Here is a 19,189-nt window from a genome sequence, read left to right on the forward strand (position 1 = left end):
TTACTGATGGGTAAAAGTAATGAGAGATTCTGCTACCAAACCCTGCACTTGTGTGTTCATTATTAACTTAAACCCCCTTCAGGAACAATCCCTGATTAAGTCTTGTTTAGAAGTTGAGAGAATTCAAATTTCAAGGACTAGAGTTACTCCAGAAGCTCAGTGGGAAAGGATTTTCAGCTTAAAAACAGTGCAACAGCTCCCTGCAATCTGGTCTGATCCTAACAGCCACAGAGGTGGGCAGGTGACATTACTTACGTCTCTTTTTCACCTCTGCCACCACAGTCCTGCAGGCTAAGCCCAAATCGGAAGACAGTGATCCGTCTTGGAAGACAGCTGATGAACCTGTTACTTTGCTTTTGCAGTTTTAGCTCCCGGATACCATTTTGGGTGTGTTCAGAACCGTTTGGCAAAAGACCTCATTGTTAAAAGCAATATTTGCAATGTAGGCTAAGACAAACAAGAGCCCATTTGTGTGCGTCACCGATCATTTTACAAACAGTCCTCAGGCTGAGCACAGAACTCAGCCCATACTGGCTGTTTGGGGTCACGATACAGACGTCAGAGGCAGAAGCATTCTTCCTGCTGGTGTAACCTCTGTTAGGCATCGAGACCCTGATGCTGCTATGAAGAGCCTTCAGATCCTGTTCTTGCCTTGACCTGGGTGTGTTTTTCTAAGCAGCAGACAGAGCAAAGTAAGAGCCTGGTTGCTGTTGAGATGTGAAAACTGCAGCCAGATTTTCCAGCTCTGGAGCTGGAGGGTGAAGCCCAGGCTGAGGTTAAGGGATGCAGAAGGCACCGCAGCAGCCCCTGTGGCCAGCTGGGCACAGGCATGTGTCCATGGCCCAGGACTGCTGCCAGCTACCGCATGCCTTTGGGAACAGAGCACAGCTTCTGTTGGGGCTGCTGCAGGCTGGGACATGCAGAAGCCTGGCTGTGTGGTGACCTCCATGCACTAATTCATGAGAGCGGCTGAGCTGGCCTGAGGGCAGCATGGCTTGGCTGTGTGCAGGTAGGAGCCTCCATGGCTGGGTCATGCCTGCAGGCTGCGGTCTTGTCCTCTGGGGACCCAGCACTGCCAGGTCCCAGCCAGCCCACAGGGACGGCTCTGCTGGGTGTTTGGCCTTTCAATCCCAGTTAACCCCAGAGCCCAGCTCTCCCTTCACAGGCAGGGAGCTCCTGTTCCCACGCAGCATCTGGCTGTCTCCTGAGCCTGCGCCCTTCTGACCTTGGCACATCTTTCCTCTTTGTACAGCAGGGGTTACCGAGTTCTCTGCTGCTTGGAAGTCAAATTGGACGAGACAGGTACCAGCTTTTAGTGGGATCTGGTTTGTGGTTTGTATTACTGGGGAAGCAGTACTGCCCCTCCGCACCAGGGATGCTGTGGAGCAGCATATCTTGTGGTCCAGCTAAAGCTGCCCTTCCCTCCACACGCAGCACATGTATATTAGTTATGTACCTGCAAATGAGTAAGAGTGTAGGTGCATTAAGACCCGAGGCTAAGAGCCTGCTGGTTTGCAACTGAGATGAATATAAACAGCCACAGAGGATGTACATGGACATTTCCCTGCAGCATTCATTTAAATGCACAGTGATTCAGTAACTGTGCTGGTGTCCTTAGGCAAAATGCATTTGCACATTTTTCAGGAGTCAGGGGGCCGAAGAGAGACCCAAAAATTACTGGCTATGATAAAATCCACAGAGTAACGGGTTAACATCATCTGCCATAGCTTCTCTATGGGGCTTTTATCAAATCTCTGATTCAAGCAGTGTTTGCTGAGGCTTCTGACATTTGTGGCAGCGCTGGGATAGACAGTAAGGTCATGTGTCACTTTAAAGGCTTAATTTTTTCCAAATTCCTCACAAAACCAGAGCCGAGAGCTCTCTCATGAATTTCTTGGGGATCTGCTGAGGCAGCAATTACATTACCCTTCAAAACTCCACGGAAAAGGTCACCACAGAGCCTGTCAGTCCAAGAAGGGAGAAGAGGGTGAGGGATGCTGTTAGTGAAGTTAGGTTCAGGGCTGCTCTCGGTGCCAGCTGAACAGAGCTGGGAGACACCTGTGGGAACCACAGCCAGCTCGAGGTGCTGAGGTACAGGCAAGGCACAAACCTCATGTTCCCTCACTCGTTTGGGTTCTGGCAGTGATGTATTTACTCAGCAGAGCAAGAAAACCTGAAGCAGAGCAAGGTATAAACCAAGCAAACTATTTGTGAGGTGTGAGCGCAGCGCTCAGACCTTCCTCCCCTCCGAACGCAGACAAACCTGGGGGATGACAAAACAGGCAAGGAGCTGCCTTCAAATTAATTTCTCCTTCTTTCTCCATTTCTGCAAACCTCCCAAAGCAGAATATTAATGTGTGATAAGAAACTGGTTTTAAACAAACCTGCTCACTGCAAAAGATAATAAACGCCGATGTTCCCAGCTAAGTTATAGAAGACTTGGTATGCTTTGTAGAAGAGCTGTCTGCATTGCCAGACAGAGATCATAAACCTCTGAAAGGTGGAGGGAAGAGACGGCAAAATATTCCGCATGAGGAAAATGCGATTGTGGTAATGACTTTGCTAATCCCTAGGCTTCTAGTGTTATCCACTCATGTTTCCAGTATCTGCAGATAAACTCAGGAGGGTTTCAGTAATCCATTAAAAAAAAAAAATCCCTTAAAAATTTCCACGTAGGAACAGTAATTTCTTGATTTGTTGATTGGTTTTTTCTTTTTTCTCCTCTTCCCTGCTAATTTATGGATGCTTCCATTAAATTTACCAAATTTATAATCAAAGAGTGAACCTTTTCACTTGGTACTTTGGGATAATCATCCTTGTGGGAAAGTCTTACAAAAAAATTTTATAGGTATTAAACCAATTGAGAGCTATAGAAATAGAATGATCTCTATATGACAATAGATACTTTTAAAACTGTCCTGTTTATCAGATAAATGATTATTGAATAAGTTGAACATGTTGATCTGAAGGTTATTTGTTATTAAGTACAGTGTGCTACTGTTTAGTCTTACAGAATTTATTCGATAGTTTGCTCTAGGTTGCTTATCAGAAGATCCTGTCCCTTTTAGTGTCCCCCTGCATTTCAGTGCAGTCTAATAGGATGAAGTTTGCATGATGGAATATTGGAGGTGAGGTTTTGAGCTGGGGATGATCAGAAAGTACCAGATACTAGTAGCTTTTACAGAAAATGGAAGGCCAGATGGAACAGGAGATTACTGTCTCTGATCTGTGCACTGCAGCCCACTCTGTGTCACCCGCTTTACTCCTGTGCTGCATCCAGTAAACCAGGACACATTAACAGCGTGTCCTCCAGCAAAGCACTTGCTTACAACTGATGTCAGAGGTGGAGCCACCTTCTCTCGTGGCAGCTTGGTTACAAGTGTCCTCAACATAAAAAGGACATGGAACTGTTGGAACAAGCCCAAAGGAGGGCCATGAGGATGATCAGGGGACTGGAGCACCTCCTGTATGAAGCTAGGCTGAGGAAGTTGGGGCTGTTCAGCCTGGAGAAGAGAAGGCTGCGTGGAGACCTCATAGCAGCCTTCCAGTATCTGAAGGGGGCCTATAGGGATGGTGGGGATGGACTCTTCATTAGGGACTGTAGTGACAGGACAAGGGGTAAAGGGTTAAAACTTAAACAGGGGAAGTTCAGATTGGATATAAAAAAGAAATTCTTTCCTGTTAGGGTGGTGAGGCACTGGAATGGGTTGCCCAGGGAAGCTGTGAATGCTCCATCCCTGGCAGTGTTCAAGACCAGGTTGGACGAAGCCTTGGGTGACATGGTTTAGTGTGAGGTGTCCCTGCTCATGGCAGGGGGGTTGGAACTGGATGATCTTAAGGTCCTTTCCAACCCTAACTATTCTATGATTCTATTCTAAGTGGTTAAAATACCTTTGGTGCCGAGGTGTTAGTACAGGTTCCTATTGATGTTTGTTTCACTTTTAACTTCCCCCTCCTGATGCTTGTTGTGCCCTTTTTCAGCAGGTTGAAGAACTCTCAGTTCCTTTTCTTTTCCTCCCTGTAGAGCCACTTATGTGCTGTGATCAAGCAGCTTCTTCCTCTTCTCTCTGATAAGCTGAACAAGCTGAGGTCTGTAAGTCTCTCTCAGAAGCGTATTTACTACAGTCCCTTCAGTAACTTTTCTGTTCCCTTTTGTTCATCTTCAGTTATTCAGCATCTTTCTTAAGGGTGGGAGTAATTCTTAGCACTGCATGATTTTTGGTATCTGCCTCACTGACTCCAGGTACACAGGGGCAGTTTCTCCACTGCACGTACAGCAATGCTTGATGTGTCTAAAAGTTCATTTGCTCTTCTCTAAGAGACTTGAGCTGCTCGTCACTCTAAATTCTTTATGGAATTGCTCCTTTTTAAGGTAAAAGGTCCTGTTTCAGATGCCAAGGCATTGCAGAGGGTTTCGGTTTACTGCATTTTATAGTCTCTTAAACAGTATGTAAAGGATGTCTGCTCTGCCTGAGGATGCTCCACAAAACCTGCTCCAGGTCTGCACCTTTTTAGCCTCCGACGTCAGCAGAAATTGCTGACACGTCTGGCACGTGATTTGCGGCGCTGCTGTAGGAAAACGCCTGTGTCACAGCCCATCTGCAGACTGAGAGAGGGAGCTGGGCGAGAGCAGCTGCTCACAAGTTGGCAGCGAGAGCTCACGGTCTCATTTATACCCGTTGGGGATGCGGCACATAAAACCCAGGCTCAGATAGGGGCTGTGCAGCCTGTTCTCCCGCCAGTGCAGGGTGCTGCAGTTATGGTTCAGAAGAGGTGGGAAGCTGGAGCTACCCTGATACAAAAGCCTCCTTATGGATGTCTTTGTACCTGCTCTGTGCTTATCCCTGGGAAGTTCAAAATAATATTAAATATTTAAAAACTAGTATCAAAGTTAGCGCACCTGTGTAGAAAAGCAGCCCAGTTGCATCCTGCACATACTCATTTCATGGCCTCTCTCTCAGTGAACATCATTCCCCTCCATCTGTTGGCTGTTAGCACTTGGCCAAAAGAATTGTTGTTCCTCCGGCTAATCTGATGACTGCTGGCATCCCCTCGTAAACCCTTTTGTCTGGACAGTCCTGTTTTCCTTGGCAGTCTGCAGAGCGCCAGACCACAGGTCTCTCTCTGATCTGAGCGCTTGCATGCTGATGCCTTTCCCTTTCCATTTGCCCTTATGCCTGAATTGCTGGAGGAGGCATAACAAAGTAGTGCAGGGCAGGGAGCAAGCAGAGAGCAAAGGGTTTTTGTGCCAGCTTTCCCCCCAGGGCTGCAGGAGATGCCTGGCTGTATCTCCCCAAGGGCTGGGGCTGGTAGAGCTGCTCCCACATGTAGTGTAAGCGTGCACCAGCTACTGACAGTGGAGCAGAATGCAGATGCACTGGGGAGTTCCTTGCCCTGCAGCCCTACAGTTCACTTGAGGTGTTTTGGTGTCTGGCAGATCACAGGAGAAGGTGCCACCACACATCCAACCTGACCTGTGCTTCCCATTAGAGTTCTGGCTATGAAACCTGCAAGCTTGAGATTCCCTTGCTGATGTATAAGATTTCTCATGGTTAAAGCATTATGTGGAGTGGAGACTCCTCCCTCCAGAACAGAGAGTCCTTTCAAGCCTTTCAACCTAATAAATAATTCTGAGACAACTGAATTTGTTGGTTTCTTTAAAGAAACGTAATTATTTTAAAATGACAAACTGGTCCCTTTGTTGATAAATGTTTTATATCCTTGCTGCTATGCCTGAATAGTTTGTGTAAATAATGTATTAGCTCACATGCAGACGTAGCGCGTTCAGGCAGACACTGCCCAGCGGGGCAAGAATGCTACAGAACTGAAATAGATGATTCTGTGTGGTGCTGAGCACTGGGAGCAGCCATCAATAGGCTGAGAAACACCATCTGCATCTGTTAGGATTGGTCCTGATATAGCTCCAGTGCCTGACACTGCAGTGATGCATTAGGTCTACAGATGCAAGTAGTCAGGCATTCACCATCAGCAGGTATGTGGTTTCTCTGGCACTCTTAGGAGCAAGATAAAAAGTGGTGCTCAGAATTGCACTATGGGCTGCTTTAGATAGTGTTTGGCACGTACGTCTGCAAACCGGTTTTCAAAAGGCTCGCTTTGCATGGCTGAGGAGAGCTGTCCTTCAAACCGAGGTTTTCAGTTTGCTTTGGTTGGTTGTGCCTCTGTTCTCAGAATGGGTCTTGAGTTTTGAACAAGCAGTTTTGCAGAAATCACATGTAAGGTTCTTTGTGTGTCAGGGCAGGGTCAGGCAGGAGGAGAAGGATATGCACGTACACCAGGGGTTTCCAGATGAAAGTCCTTTCTAGGTAGTGCAGAGGTGGGTGTACATGCAAGTATACATGGGTGCAAACGTGCTTGTGGGGGTTTTATATAGCAATTTGTCATGATCAGGTTGGAGCCTGAGTCCCATGTGCCACCAGGGGCAATCATAGACCCATAGAAAGGTTTGGGTTGGAAGGGACCTTCAAGATCATCCAGCCCCAACCCCTGCCATGGGCAGGGACACCTTCCACTAGAACAGGTTGCTTCAAGCCCCGTCCAGCCTGGCCTTGAACACTGCCAGGGATGGGGCAGCCACAGCTTCTCTGGGCAACCTGTGCCAGGGCCTCATCACCCTCACAATAAAGAACTTCTTTGTTATATCCAATCTAAACCTACCCTCTTTTAGTTTGAAACCATTACCCCTTGTCCTGTCGAAAGTGGGTAAGACTCTGTCCAGCCCTATTGAAGGGAACATTGTTGCACCTCATCTGGTGTAAGGTCAGCTGAAGACCAGTGGAGTTGCCTAAACAACCCTGTAAAAGGAAAAAAAAAACACCTAAAAAGAAGCCAGCTGCAGTTCTAAACTTAATGGCGTGCTGCTCGCGTTTTCCTCTTGTTCAGGAGAAAAGTCCTGCTCCAAAGGGGCTTGGTGATGCAGAGATGCGGAGGAGCTGTGCTCTTCTTCTAGCTGTCTTTTTCGCTGAGAAAAGCAAATAATAGAAAAGTTTGATTCTACTGTAGTCAGCACAAGTACGAGCACAGCGAAGGAGCAGATCTCCAGAGTGACACATCCCCTTTTACCTGGCTGTTCCCAGGCCTCTCTCAAAGTGCACATGGGGTGGCCTGTTTTAGCTTTGTGTTAACAAAACTGAAAGACAATTATCAGTGTGTTTTTCTGTTTCTTCCTGCTGTCTCCTCCTTTCTGTCCCTTAAAAAATGAACATTAATACTGTTGAGTGCAATAGGTAAAACATTTGCAGAGTTTCCTGCCCTTCCACAGCTCCCTCTCCTGCACTGCTTCTTTGCAGCAGTTAGTCCTCATTGAGTCCCAAAGATCAGCACCCGCTGTCCGTCAGTGGGAACCTACCCTGGACTGTAACAGTGCTGGGATGTCACCCTAAAGTTCAGCCTACAAAAGCACACTACGCAGAATTAGGGTTCTCATCCTCTACTTTGTGTCCTGCTCCTGTTCTGGGAGCTCTCACTTATGGAAAGGAGATATAAAACAATCTGAGATCCTGAGATGAGGGCAAATATGAGAACTGGTAAACAGCCAGAATATTGGAGTATCCAGATACGTCGTGGTGTTTCCACTCCTGGGGACTAAGCTGCAGCTGACTTCTTCTGAGTAAAAATAAATTACTTCTCTATTTCAGTCAAAGTTGTTCTGTGGATTTGCTGAACTCCTTTTTCCTCCAAGCATGGTCACATTTTGGGTCAGCATGCCTAGACAACATGGGGCTCTGCCAGCACTTCCTCTGTGAAGTCCCTCTGTGGTGTGTTTTTGGAAACAAGTCCAGTCATTCATAGAAATGAACTCCTGCATAATTAGAGCCAGTATTGCACATCGTCTTGGCTTTCCATTTTTAGATGTTGCGTCTGGAGGACTATAACTTTTAAAGATGCCAACAAGCCACTTAGGAGCTCGATAGCCGTAATGGGAAAATCTGTGGAGCTGAATAGAAAATGCTAAGCTTCATAAGGACCATTCTAAATCGTTCAGTAAAGAGCTCATCCAGACATCCAAAACAAGAACAGCAACGATAACCCCTTCTAATTCCATCTTCAGGGGGTTGCACTGTCTGTACTATACTGCTGAAGTCCTGGTCCTACAGGCAGCTTAATGGAGAGGACTGTGTTCTTTGGACACTGGACTCTGCTGGGTCCTGTTACTGGACTGTGGCATAAACAGGTGCAGAGCACTGGTTTTACTCATATTTTACCATTAAGGGCTTGTAATCAACTGTTTCTCTCTCTAAGTTAGTTAAAACAGTCAGTAGCCCCAGATACTGAAGCATGAGACTTTAGAGAACTGTTCCTTTTCAGCGTGTTTTAACCTCAAGTTTTCAATAAAGAGCTATTTAAAAATAATTAAGAAAGATTTGGAGGATTCTCTGTTATTTTGACAGGAGGGAATCACCAGCTTCAGAGCCGACAGGTGCTGACAAGGAAGAGATCTCACACTAAGTCTTTTCTTCCTCTGCACTCTGAGGCTTTCAGTATGTCCTGTAATCTCAGAATTAGAGTGCGTGGCAGATGAGCTGAAATTTGTTTCTTTGTTCAGAAGATGCAGTATGGATTTTCCTTTGTTTGGATCTTTAATCCGAGCTGACGCTTTAATAACTGGAATTCCAGTACTGGCCTCGCTATTTTTTTCATTTATATTTTTTAAGTCAGAGAATAAATCAATAAGAAAACCGCCTTTGCAGTGGGAAAACACCCCAGAGATGTTCGCATCTGGACTGGCACAGCATGTGAGGTCAGGTAATGGGACCAGATGAGGCTATTTGATGAGGACAAGTGTTTGACACTGCTTCACTGCTAGAAGAAGTCTAAAGTCTGAACAAAGTCACTCTGTGAAGGACAGACTATAATATCCCCAATTTTAAGAATTAGAATTACAGAATCCTGGACTGTCTTGGGTTGGAAAGGACCTTCAAGATCATCCAGTCCCAACTCCCTGCCACGGGCACGGACACCTTCCACTAGAGCAGGTTGCTCCAAGCCACGTCCATCCTGGCCTTGAACACTTCCAGGGATGGGGCAGCCGCAGCTTCTCTGGGCACCCTGTGCCAGAGCCTCACCACCCTCACAGGGAAGAACTTCTGCCTAATGTCTTGTCTAAATCTCCTCTCTTTCAGTTAAAAACCATTCTCCCCTTGTCTGTCACTACTTGCCCTTGTAAAAAGCCCCTCTCCAGCTACCTTGTCATCCCCCTTTAGGCACTGGAAGCTGCTCTAAGGTCTCCCCAGAGCCTCCTCTTCTCCAGGCTAAACAACCCCATCTGTCTCAGCCTGCCTCCATAGCAGAGATGCTCCAGCCTCTGGTGATTTTTGTGGCCTCCTCTGGATTCTTTCCAACAGGCCCATGTACTTCCAGCGCTGGGGGCCCCAGAGCTGGGCACAGGACTGCAGGGGGTGATGTTAGGAAAGTGGAGCAGAGGGGCAGAAACGATTACCTCTCTCAACCTTCTAGCCACTGTCCTTTTGATGCCGCCCAGGCATATTAGTTCCCAGTTGAAATGCCAAAGCACGCTGACAGGAGTTCATTCTTTGAACTTACTCCTACATTTTTCTTGCAGAGTACTGGGGAATAAGGCTGAGTAGATGAAGCCTGAGTTCAGGCTGCTTGGTGGTTTCCTCATCAGTGAAATGGAGATGCTCCTTTATTTCCTGCCAGCAGGCCAAGGTTCTTTACATTAAAATATTCCAAAGGGAGTTTGTGATCTCCAGAAAAAGGCAAGGTAGAGGTGCCATAATGATGCAAAGTGTTGATGTGATTTATTTTTAGAAGAATCCCTTTAGAAAGAGCCTGCCTGAGCCAGTGATCATCATTACAGGTTGGTCTTTACCTCATAAGGGTTCAGCAGCTTGATGGGCAATAAGTGCCAGACAAGCACATTTCAGGTAAAGAAGATACGTATGTTCCTTTACAGGGGGTGGCAGGAAAGGTGGGTCTGACCCTGTGGCTGCGTGCATGCATGTTCCTGTGTGTGCATGTGTGCCTGTGAGCATCAGCATATTCAGCGCTCTGCCACTGACCTAGAGGGTACTGAATTCACAATGTGTGGTGCTGCATTTACCTTCTCAGAAGATACAAGCGAGTGGTGCTTTTGCTTCCTTATGGACCTTTCTTGTTGAGGCGCGTTGTGTGTTCTCTTGCTGCCAGTGCAGCGAAGTGCTGCTGTGAAACAGGTGCTTTTACAGGACTTCAAAGCCTAGGAGCTAGAGTTTAGTTTTAGAAGCAGCACTGCATGATGCTGTTAGCACATTGCTGGTAACTGGGGCATAAGACTGCCTAGAGAGGCACCTCAGCAGGGTTTGCCTCTGACACGCGACGTGCAAACATTCTCTGGCACACTTGTTATCTTTAAACAGCAGATGATTTTGGTTAAGACCACATTTGCTACTGGTGTAACCATCACACTGGAGCCAGTTGGATAGTGTTTGGCAATCCAAATGTTGTGCCTGTTTTGCCTGCACCATCTAGATTTACAGGGTGCTCTGTGTAAACATCTGGACAAAAATTGTTAAGAGCATTTTTACGTGTCAGAATACACTTTGACTTCAATGGCTTGTCTGTCCAGATGTTTCTGTGAGTAATATCAAAGTGAACTGAATCCAACCATGATATCACTGAAGACTTTGAAGTTGATTTAAATTTCAATGGTTACTGTCCATCTTAACTGTAACAAAGTCGTTTTAACAGTACATTGAAGTGAAAGCTCTACTTCCCTGTTTGTCTTTGTTATTCCAAACTTCTGGACTAAGAGACTATGCTGTCATGGAAAGGGAAAAGCAGTTGCACCTTGACATTAGTTGCTGAATGACTGCAGAGTTTCATTTCCATTGTCAGGCCTAGAAGAACTGTGCAGGATTCCCATTAATTTAGCAGCATTTTCAGGTTGGGCTCATGCTCACACCCATACTCAGCTGTTCCCTGTGTATCCCCATCCCTGTTCATGCATGCTGCTGCTGTACTTACACGTAGCATCCCTTGGAGTCCTGCAGTTAGGGCAGCATGGCTGCAGTGGCTGCAGTAATGAACCAGGCTGAAAGAAATACTTCAATGGCTGCCTTACAGAACTTGGCAAGAAAATCCTTTTTATGTGAGTTTCAAGGTCGTCAGATATCATTATAGCCAAGTATTAAAAATTTCAAAGAAAGGAGGCAGTGTGTTTGATTTATAGAATAATTATCTAGCTTTCGCTCTAACTTGGCTTTGGCGATGGTTTTTGCAAGCACTCGAAAATTAAATCCATTTTTTATGGCACTACAAGGTATTATCTCACAGCAAATGATAATTAAACACCTGTGAAATCAATTAGCCCTTTAAGCAGGAGGAAAAGAGGAAAAAAAAGAAGTTTTCCAATTATGTTTTTGCACCTCCAAACTTTCTAATTCCAGAACCGGTGCTCACGGAGAGGGAGGTGAGCTGCCAGCCAGTAGCCTGTTAACCAGCAGTAAGATCACCCCAAAAGCGTTGCACAGCCATAAATCCAAAAGCAAGCAGTTCATGGCAACGGCACCCTTCCAAGTAGGATGTGTTATCCTTTCGAGCTCAGTGCTGGGCAGCTCTCTATCCGGCACACAGCTGAGCTGTCAGCTTTTCTACAAAGACACGTTCTCACTTTGGTGCTCTAAATGCCAAGTTTTACTTGACGGTTTGTTTAAAAGCCAGCATACCTTAATGGAAACCAAGCAATGAGACGCTCATTGTGACAGGGTGGGTTTCTTTTCACTTCTCCAGCCAGTAGTTCAGGGCCATCTGCATTAAGCATTCACACATGGAAAACTGGCTGATAGCTTAATAGCTGAAACAATATCCTGGAAAACTGGGAAACACTCTGCCATTTAGCCTTGCGTTGTAGGTGTTTAATATCTGTCTTTGTTGTAGAACTTGAGCTGATGCAGAGACTTCTGGAATATGCAGCATGTGTTCATGGGTTTTCAGATTCTATGAGGGAGCCCTGGACAGAGTTGGTTAAGTGCCATCCAATTTTTGGCTCAGGAAAGGAAAAAAGAGCTCTAGTCCCATCTGACATCTACAGCAGTATGTGCAGATACTCCCTGCCAACGATGAGTTCCAGCATCTTCCAAAAGATGTTATTATGTGTGGCACTGTTAAAATACATCCTGCTGCGTTAAACCCATTGTATTTGGTATGGGTTCTGCTCCTGCATTTCCATATGAATTTTGGTAGCCATAGCATACAGGTAGTTTTTGATGAGTGTTGTATCAGGAGAGGAGGGAGGCAGGCAAGCACTCTGTGGCATCCTTATCATTGCCAAGGTCTCTCTAGATGCTGGAGAAGCCATCAGTCATCTGTATCTCGGGTTTGGGAATGGTGATGGTATCCCTTATCAGTGTTCAGAGAATTAGATAAAAAAATATGTACACTGCTTTGTGATTTCTATGTGACAGGTGACATACAGATGGATAAAGTATGGTAATCATTACATCTGGGTAGCTGGATGTGTCTACTGGTCTAAATAGCCCATGTCTCTTCAGATGTCTCTTCAGTCAGTGGCCATGTGGCTTTGGAAATAAAAATAGTTTATATTAAAATTGGTAGTGAAAATGTTTCCCAGGCCAGTTTATAATCTCTTAAGTGTAGTGACATGGGGAAATGCTTAAACTGTATGAAGGAATGTATGGCATGGCTGATTAGCCACTGCAGAGTCTCTGCAGCCTGCCCAGGCTCCTTGGGATAATGGTGAACCAGGAATCCCAAGCAGCCCTGTAATCCACATGCTGATAGACAAGGTCAGTACATCAGAGGGAAAAGAAAAAGGGAGGTGGGATCTAGACATTAAAAGGGTAAGAACATTTGGCTAGCAGCATTTCTCCATCAGATGATTGCCGACACAGCACTGCACTGTGCGTGATAGATGGGGCTGAACATGTTTTCTCAGCTATGGGTGGTATCAAGGAGGGGATATTTCAATTAAAGTGTGAATAAATTAGAATTGATTACAAATAGAGCTATTTGTTTACGCTGCCTAAAATGGTATTAGCTGTGAACAAGGTGTATTTAATCATAATGGAAGGAAGCCTGAAAGTTAATAAAACACACTGCTGATTCTTTCAGAGGAATGCCAGCTTTGGGTTAAATCTGTATCTATTTTAGTTCTGAAGCCCCAACTGTCATTTGAAAGGCATATGCATTTTGGATGTTAACGTGTTTGAATGATGCAGCTGAGGCCCAGGCCAAGCTGACCCTAAAATTGGCAGTAAAACAGTACCTCTGTGCAAGCACGCAGAATGAAGGAACATAGGAATACGAGCAAAAAGCATGTGCAGTCTTCTAACATGGAAACCAGGAGCTTCTGGAAACAAACACTCTCTGAGTAAATCAGGATACTCCTCTCAAAGCTTTCCTATAGTAAATGCTCAGGAAAATTAACTGCCAGCAGTAGAGGAAAGGAAAGTGCCAGGAGGCGTGCAACACCGAGGCAGCACAAGCAAGGAAGGATTGCCTGTGTGGTGCCCCATGGTGCTGCTGTGCACTCCAATTCCTCAGCTGCAAGTGGAGCCTGAAAAACCTCTGTGGCTGGGTAAAACCAGAGCCTCCAGATAGGTGGGTAATGCAGAGCTGTCCCCACAAGCTGGCAGCTCCGGGTGTGCAGAAGCCACAGCTATGCAAGCTGGAAGACCGTAACAAATCTCCCTGCCATCTTCAGATGTTACTGGCTAATGGAAATAAGTAGTTCTGAAAACAGATCTAACCCTTATTGCCAGGGGAGAAGAAGAAGAGGAGTTTCTGGAAGAACCTCTTCTAAGCACTTGACTATTTTCTCTGTAAATTAAGGCTCTCTGTCAGTTTCCAGCAGGGTTATACTACTCCATTGCTTCCCCGAGGTCCTGTTGAGATTAGTCAGTGAAGATGGTGGGGAAATCAAGCCCATCATTGGTGTGATACTGGTATTTGCAGTAGATGCCAGGTGAGTACTCAATGTACAAGTGTCCTGCTCCAACTGAGAGGGTGATCCTGAATATCTGGGCCAGCTCTGATTTCTCTCCTGGACAAGTGAAGAAGGAATTTTAAGTCCAGCAAAGATTTAGCTTAGATACCTGTCTTTAATCATGGAGATTATCTCACTGACTTCACTGAAAGCATTTCAGGTCAGTTAAGGGAAGTGCAGAGATGGTTTCAGGTGAGATGTGTAGGCTTCTGGAGTGGAAAAAAAATGCCAATTGTAAATAAGCAATTTTCCCTCCTCAGCAGAACTGTGGCAAAGCTCAAACCTCCTGCTGCGTGCATGGTTCCTGTAGGGCTGAATGGGAAGGAGTCTGAAACTGAGGGTTGCCCTGACACCTTCTCTCTTCCCCATGGCCTGTTGGGTGGAGCTTCATTCCCTAGATGATGTTTTTGTGGCCAAGCTCCCCTCCAAATGCTGCCTGGCGGCTGAGAGAAACATTGAATGGTCTCTGCTGCAAACTCAACTCCGAAGTTCTATTTGGTACATGTAAATGATTTCCTACACAAGCAATGCTTCACATTGCAGATACATGCTTGAAGCTTGCCAGGGATGTTTATGTATTTGTGGCTGGCTAAACGTGTTTGTGTGAAAGGTGTTTCCAAATTCACATTGAAATATACTGGGCTATCTTCTTTCATCTAAGTCAGGGTGCCCCCATTGTTCTGTGTGCTACCCATGAACTAGCAGAGTTAAAGTTAGCACCTTGTGTCTAAGGCTTTCACATAGATGCTTGATCCTGGAGTGGTCGCTGGGTGGTTAAACTGAAAGTCAGAGGTCATGTGGGGTCACCTTAAAACAGTTGGGTTGAGATTGCAGAGAAATTTGTTCATGAGAAGAATCTCTGTGCAATTCATTTGCTGCAGCAGCTCTTGATGGATACTGCTTTACTCTGGATCTGCTCCTCTATTTGTGGGCTCTCCCTAAAGTGAGTGGGAATTTGTGCCTATACATCAAGGTTAGGGCAAGGCTTTCAGTGTAGGTATGATGCAGATAAATTGCTTGATGACCATGAACCGTGCTATTCTAGAGCTCAGCAATAAATCACACATTAGGCTTTAAAATGCACAAACAGGAGCAAGATGCTCACTGATTTCCAGGTGGGAAATGGTCAACAAAATCCTTTTCTTTTTTCCCCTCTTTGTAAATCTATTCTAATATCAGTAAATGAGATAGGAAAGTAAAGGTGCCCAGTGTAAGGTGCTGCTGGCATATGGAGGACTCGCTTCCACTGGCATTGTCCTCTGCTTTTCTTTGTGTTTCTGGTTCTGCCATCGATATTTTGTGGATATTGTTGCATGCCAGGGTACTAACAGGAATTTACATTTATAGCTGGTTAATGATGGGGGACTTCTGCCTGGGATACTCTGGCCCTACAGGGTATTCTATTTTGGGTGTATATTAACATTTCCTGTCATACACTGTACAGTGAAAGTGACGAGCCTCCGACCTCTCGCTATGTGAAAAAGGAATGCTTAAAAATGGCAACTTCCTTTATTTTCTTGGTATTCCAATTTCCCTGTCTTTTCCCCTGTGAGCTGTGTCGCTGCTGGCTGGGGAGCTGGGACATGGCTGCCAATCAATATCCCACACAGAGAAAAAGAAATTGCTGCCACTCAGATGAAATATGTATATATGTATTTTAACCAGAGTTGCGATATGGTGTAAAAAACACCAAAACGCCCTTTGAAGTCTGTTTTGTAGTTTTAATTAATGCAACGAGGGTTTTTATTTTACTCTCAGTGGAGATAATCTTAATCCATTCACAGTGACCTTTTCTTGTGCAAATTAGCTACACACGCTTGTTTAAGCAAATGGGCCTTTGCAAGATGTCTCTTCTTAAAGACTGAAGCTTATAATTGAAAATTGGCTTACTCCCATCTGTCTGGCCTGTGTGAGAATAGGAACGTAGATCCGGACTTTTCTGCATATAAAATATAATCATATACAAATGTATATACGTACACATATATACACATACAATAAACATTGCTCTGCCTGCAGGCTACAGTTAAATTAGATTATTAGTGTTAGAAATCTCAGTGCCACAAGTTGCTGTCAGAAGAACATCTGCCTGCAGAGTCCAGGACACTGGAGAACGGAGGGTGTTCAATCCAGATCCTTTTGTCTCAGATGAGGCTGGTGCTATTCACAGCTCCATGGGTACAATTAGCTAATAACAGGCTGGAAACTGTTAGGATTTGATGTGTGGTTTTGGTGAATGGTTTCAAGGTGATTGATGGAAATGGGAAAAAACCCAGGAGTGTCTATAAGCACTTGAGTTTTAATTCAGAGGAGCAGGGGCCATTGCAGCTATGTGGTTAATTGCCAAAATTGGGCAGTTTATCCGTCTCAGCACACTTGACAATAACCACCAAGTGAGCCATTGTAACCTCCTGTCCCTTTTTGAGTGCCTGCTTGATAAGGGAAGATTTCTTTGGCATACTTTGCGTATTTTTTTGCTTTGTACAAACCTCTTGTGCAGAAATGAACACAGTTGTGCATGGCCTTGACTAAATCTGAATAGAAATCAGTGTCACTGCAGTGCCGCAACGGTGCTTTGGGTATCAGCATATTGCATATGATAAAATTTGTTGTTAGAGCTCGTGCACACCTGCTTATATAGAAACGGCTCATTACTGCAATGGCAAAAGGATTTTGTACTTCCTCAGTTCCATTACCACTCTCCCCAGCTCTCTCCCATGGTGGTTGCTCCTGAAGGTGAACAAAAAGGAGCCAGGGAGGTGGCTGACACACACGTGCACGGAGGCAGTTAACCTGGTGGTGAGCGGTCTTGGTCAGGGATGATGTTATCCAGATGGATCTCAACAGCTGTTTGCATTTTCATGCCCAGTGACTCCAGGACTCATGCTAATTGAATTTTCTCTTTTCTCCCCTGTTCTTGTTAGGTATGATTACCGTGAAATGCTGCACAATGCCACTTTCTGTCTGGTTCCCCGTGGCCGCAGGCTTGGCTCTTTCAGGTTTCTGGAAGCCTTGCAGGTAAGAGCTGCAGTTTAAAGCATTGGCTACGCTGGCTGCAATTCAGCATGCAAAAGCAAGGAGGTAGGGAGCAGGGAAGTGTGTTTCATTTCCCTAGTGGACAATAATCCACTTTGCAAAAGCCTCTAGTCATACTTCTGAAGCAGTTGGCAGCTTCTTCCCAGGAGAAGCTGAGCACTGAGCTCATCTGAGGGTTGAATTGGGTTACCTCCAGGAAAAAGGGTCTCCCTGGATGTGGTGAGGCTGAGAGGTTGGTTTGGTTTAGAACAGTATCAAGCTGTGAGACTTCCCGTGGGAGACACTGGCCTTTACAAGCCCCGGGGCAGTAAAAGTACGGGCTTGTTTTCACTTAGCCCAAACAGACCTGCTTATGCATTGCCTGTCTTGAGGTGGTGCTTGCTGAACCTGCAGAAGGTGTCCTGGAAGTTGTAAAGCCCCAGATGAAAGCTTCACATGAAGGTGGATATAGGCTGGTCTCACAGAGCTCACGGTGTGTCTGGGACAGCACCTGAATCCCTTTCGCCTTTTAAACCCATTTTGGTTAATGGTCTCCCTGTTTTGTTGTTGGCCAGCAGCAAAGAGCTATGCAAAGGGGCTCCTGAGTCACTGTGGCAGCCTGACACTGGGTGATGGAACCTGACACCGACCTACTCCAGCTGCAGCGGGCCTGACCCTTTTTTACTAGCAATCATCAGTTCAGTGTCCTCAGTTAGCCATACAGAGCATCTTGGGAGATGCTGCATCTCCCCTCTAGGACTGACATACGGATTTACATGGGGACTGGAGCAGAGGGAAGGCTGAGTGGGTTCTTGGTGTCAGTGAGGTAGCAAATGAGGACACCTTACAGGGTCCTGCCTCTGGGTGTGTTTTTACAATATGGGAAGCGTCCCAGCATCGGCAATAAAGCTGTTACTGAATAGCATCACATCACTTTTCTTCATCAACCACAAAATGTCCCAGCCACTACTAAAGAATAATGTTTACTGCAGTGCAGACTAGAATTCAGGTACCTGAGTGTAGGTGTATAATGTCATTTTAGAAGCCAAATGGCTTTCTGGCTTTTTGGTGCTTCTCCAGAAGGTCTCATTAGATCCTGTGTCATGTCTGCCAGCCTTTGATGGTTTTCTTTGGTATCCTAGAGCATCCCAAATGTGCTGAATATTTAGGATAACTTCTGAACCCTATACTTACTGTCAGTTTGAGATCCAAGTTCTGGACTGTCACCTCTTTGCTCCTGCTCAGAAGATTAATAGCCTGCAAAGTGCTGTTCCTTCACCAACCTTTTTGGAGGAAGAAGTGAGACTGGCTTATTTGGAATGACAAATCACTTCAGATTCTCCAGAAGAGCACTGCTCAGATCTTCTCTCATCTGGGCCACAAGTCATGCAGCCTCTGTTAGATACATTATCTGAGGAGAAGAAAGCAGGGAGTGCACCTCACTGTACAGAACTTGGAGGCTCCAGGTCGATGATGATAAAATGCAGGCACTGAGGATTTTCCTCTCAGTCTGGCAACAATATTCACCGATTATGATGAACTCCCCATATCTGTCTGGCTCCAAGGCATAATCCACATTAAGTGGAATGAAAGACATAATTATGAGAGACATAATCCACATTAATGGATTGTTTTAAACATGAAAACACATTGCTAAGTGTTTTCTGGTTGGCTTTTTTCATGCACAAATGTCATTCCTTTACAGAAGATCACAGTTCCTTACTCCCCATTATTGCAATACAGAGACCTGACCAGTCTAAAGTCCTGTGTCAAATACTTGTGACCAAGGAAGGTACACCAGTCTGAAAAGTTCCCCTTTGTACCATCTTTTGGGTGCTATAGCAAGATCTGAACCCTACTCTGGACCTAATTCAGAGCACTTAAGCTTGACTTGGTCCCAAAGAAACTGAACTAGAACATGGGCTTGATGCAGATCCTCTGATAATAGGCTCTTGCATCACATCAGGAGGATTGTGGTTTGGATCTTGTATTGAGATCCAGCTGACCAAAATGTGGCGGCAATCATTTGTTTATGGAATTACTGCCTTATTTACTGAATAGTCACAAATGTGCTGTCAGTGCAGAGGAGCTTGTGCAACTCAGAAAAGATTAAATAATTTAGACAGATCATACTGGTATGAAATAGACACTAAATGTTTTTGCGTTGTGTTTGGTTTAGGACAGAAAGCAATTCCTATTTTTGTAGGCAGG

The 19,189-nt window shown here is 45.4% G+C and overlaps 1 protein-coding gene across 2 annotated transcripts in view; it reads left to right on the forward strand.

The window, feature by feature from the left end:
* EXT1 (exostosin glycosyltransferase 1) overlaps positions 1-19,189 on the forward strand; it is a 177,680-nt gene that overhangs the window by 135,375 nt on the left and 23,116 nt on the right. For both annotated transcript variants that reach the window (XM_061447829.1, XM_061447828.1), the window contains exon 2: positions 16,888-16,981. In XM_061447829.1, coding sequence (XP_061303813.1) covers positions 16,888-16,981 — 94 coding nt within the window. The remainder of the gene's footprint in view (positions 1-16,887; positions 16,982-19,189) is intronic.

Source organism: Pezoporus flaviventris, unplaced genomic scaffold (assembly GCF_033815535.1).
Source record: "Pezoporus flaviventris isolate CSIRO_AGI_PZ_B2104156 unplaced genomic scaffold, CSIRO_AGI_Pfla_v1 ptg000007l, whole genome shotgun sequence".
NCBI classification, from domain to species: Eukaryota; Metazoa; Chordata; class Aves; order Psittaciformes; family Psittacidae; genus Pezoporus; species Pezoporus flaviventris.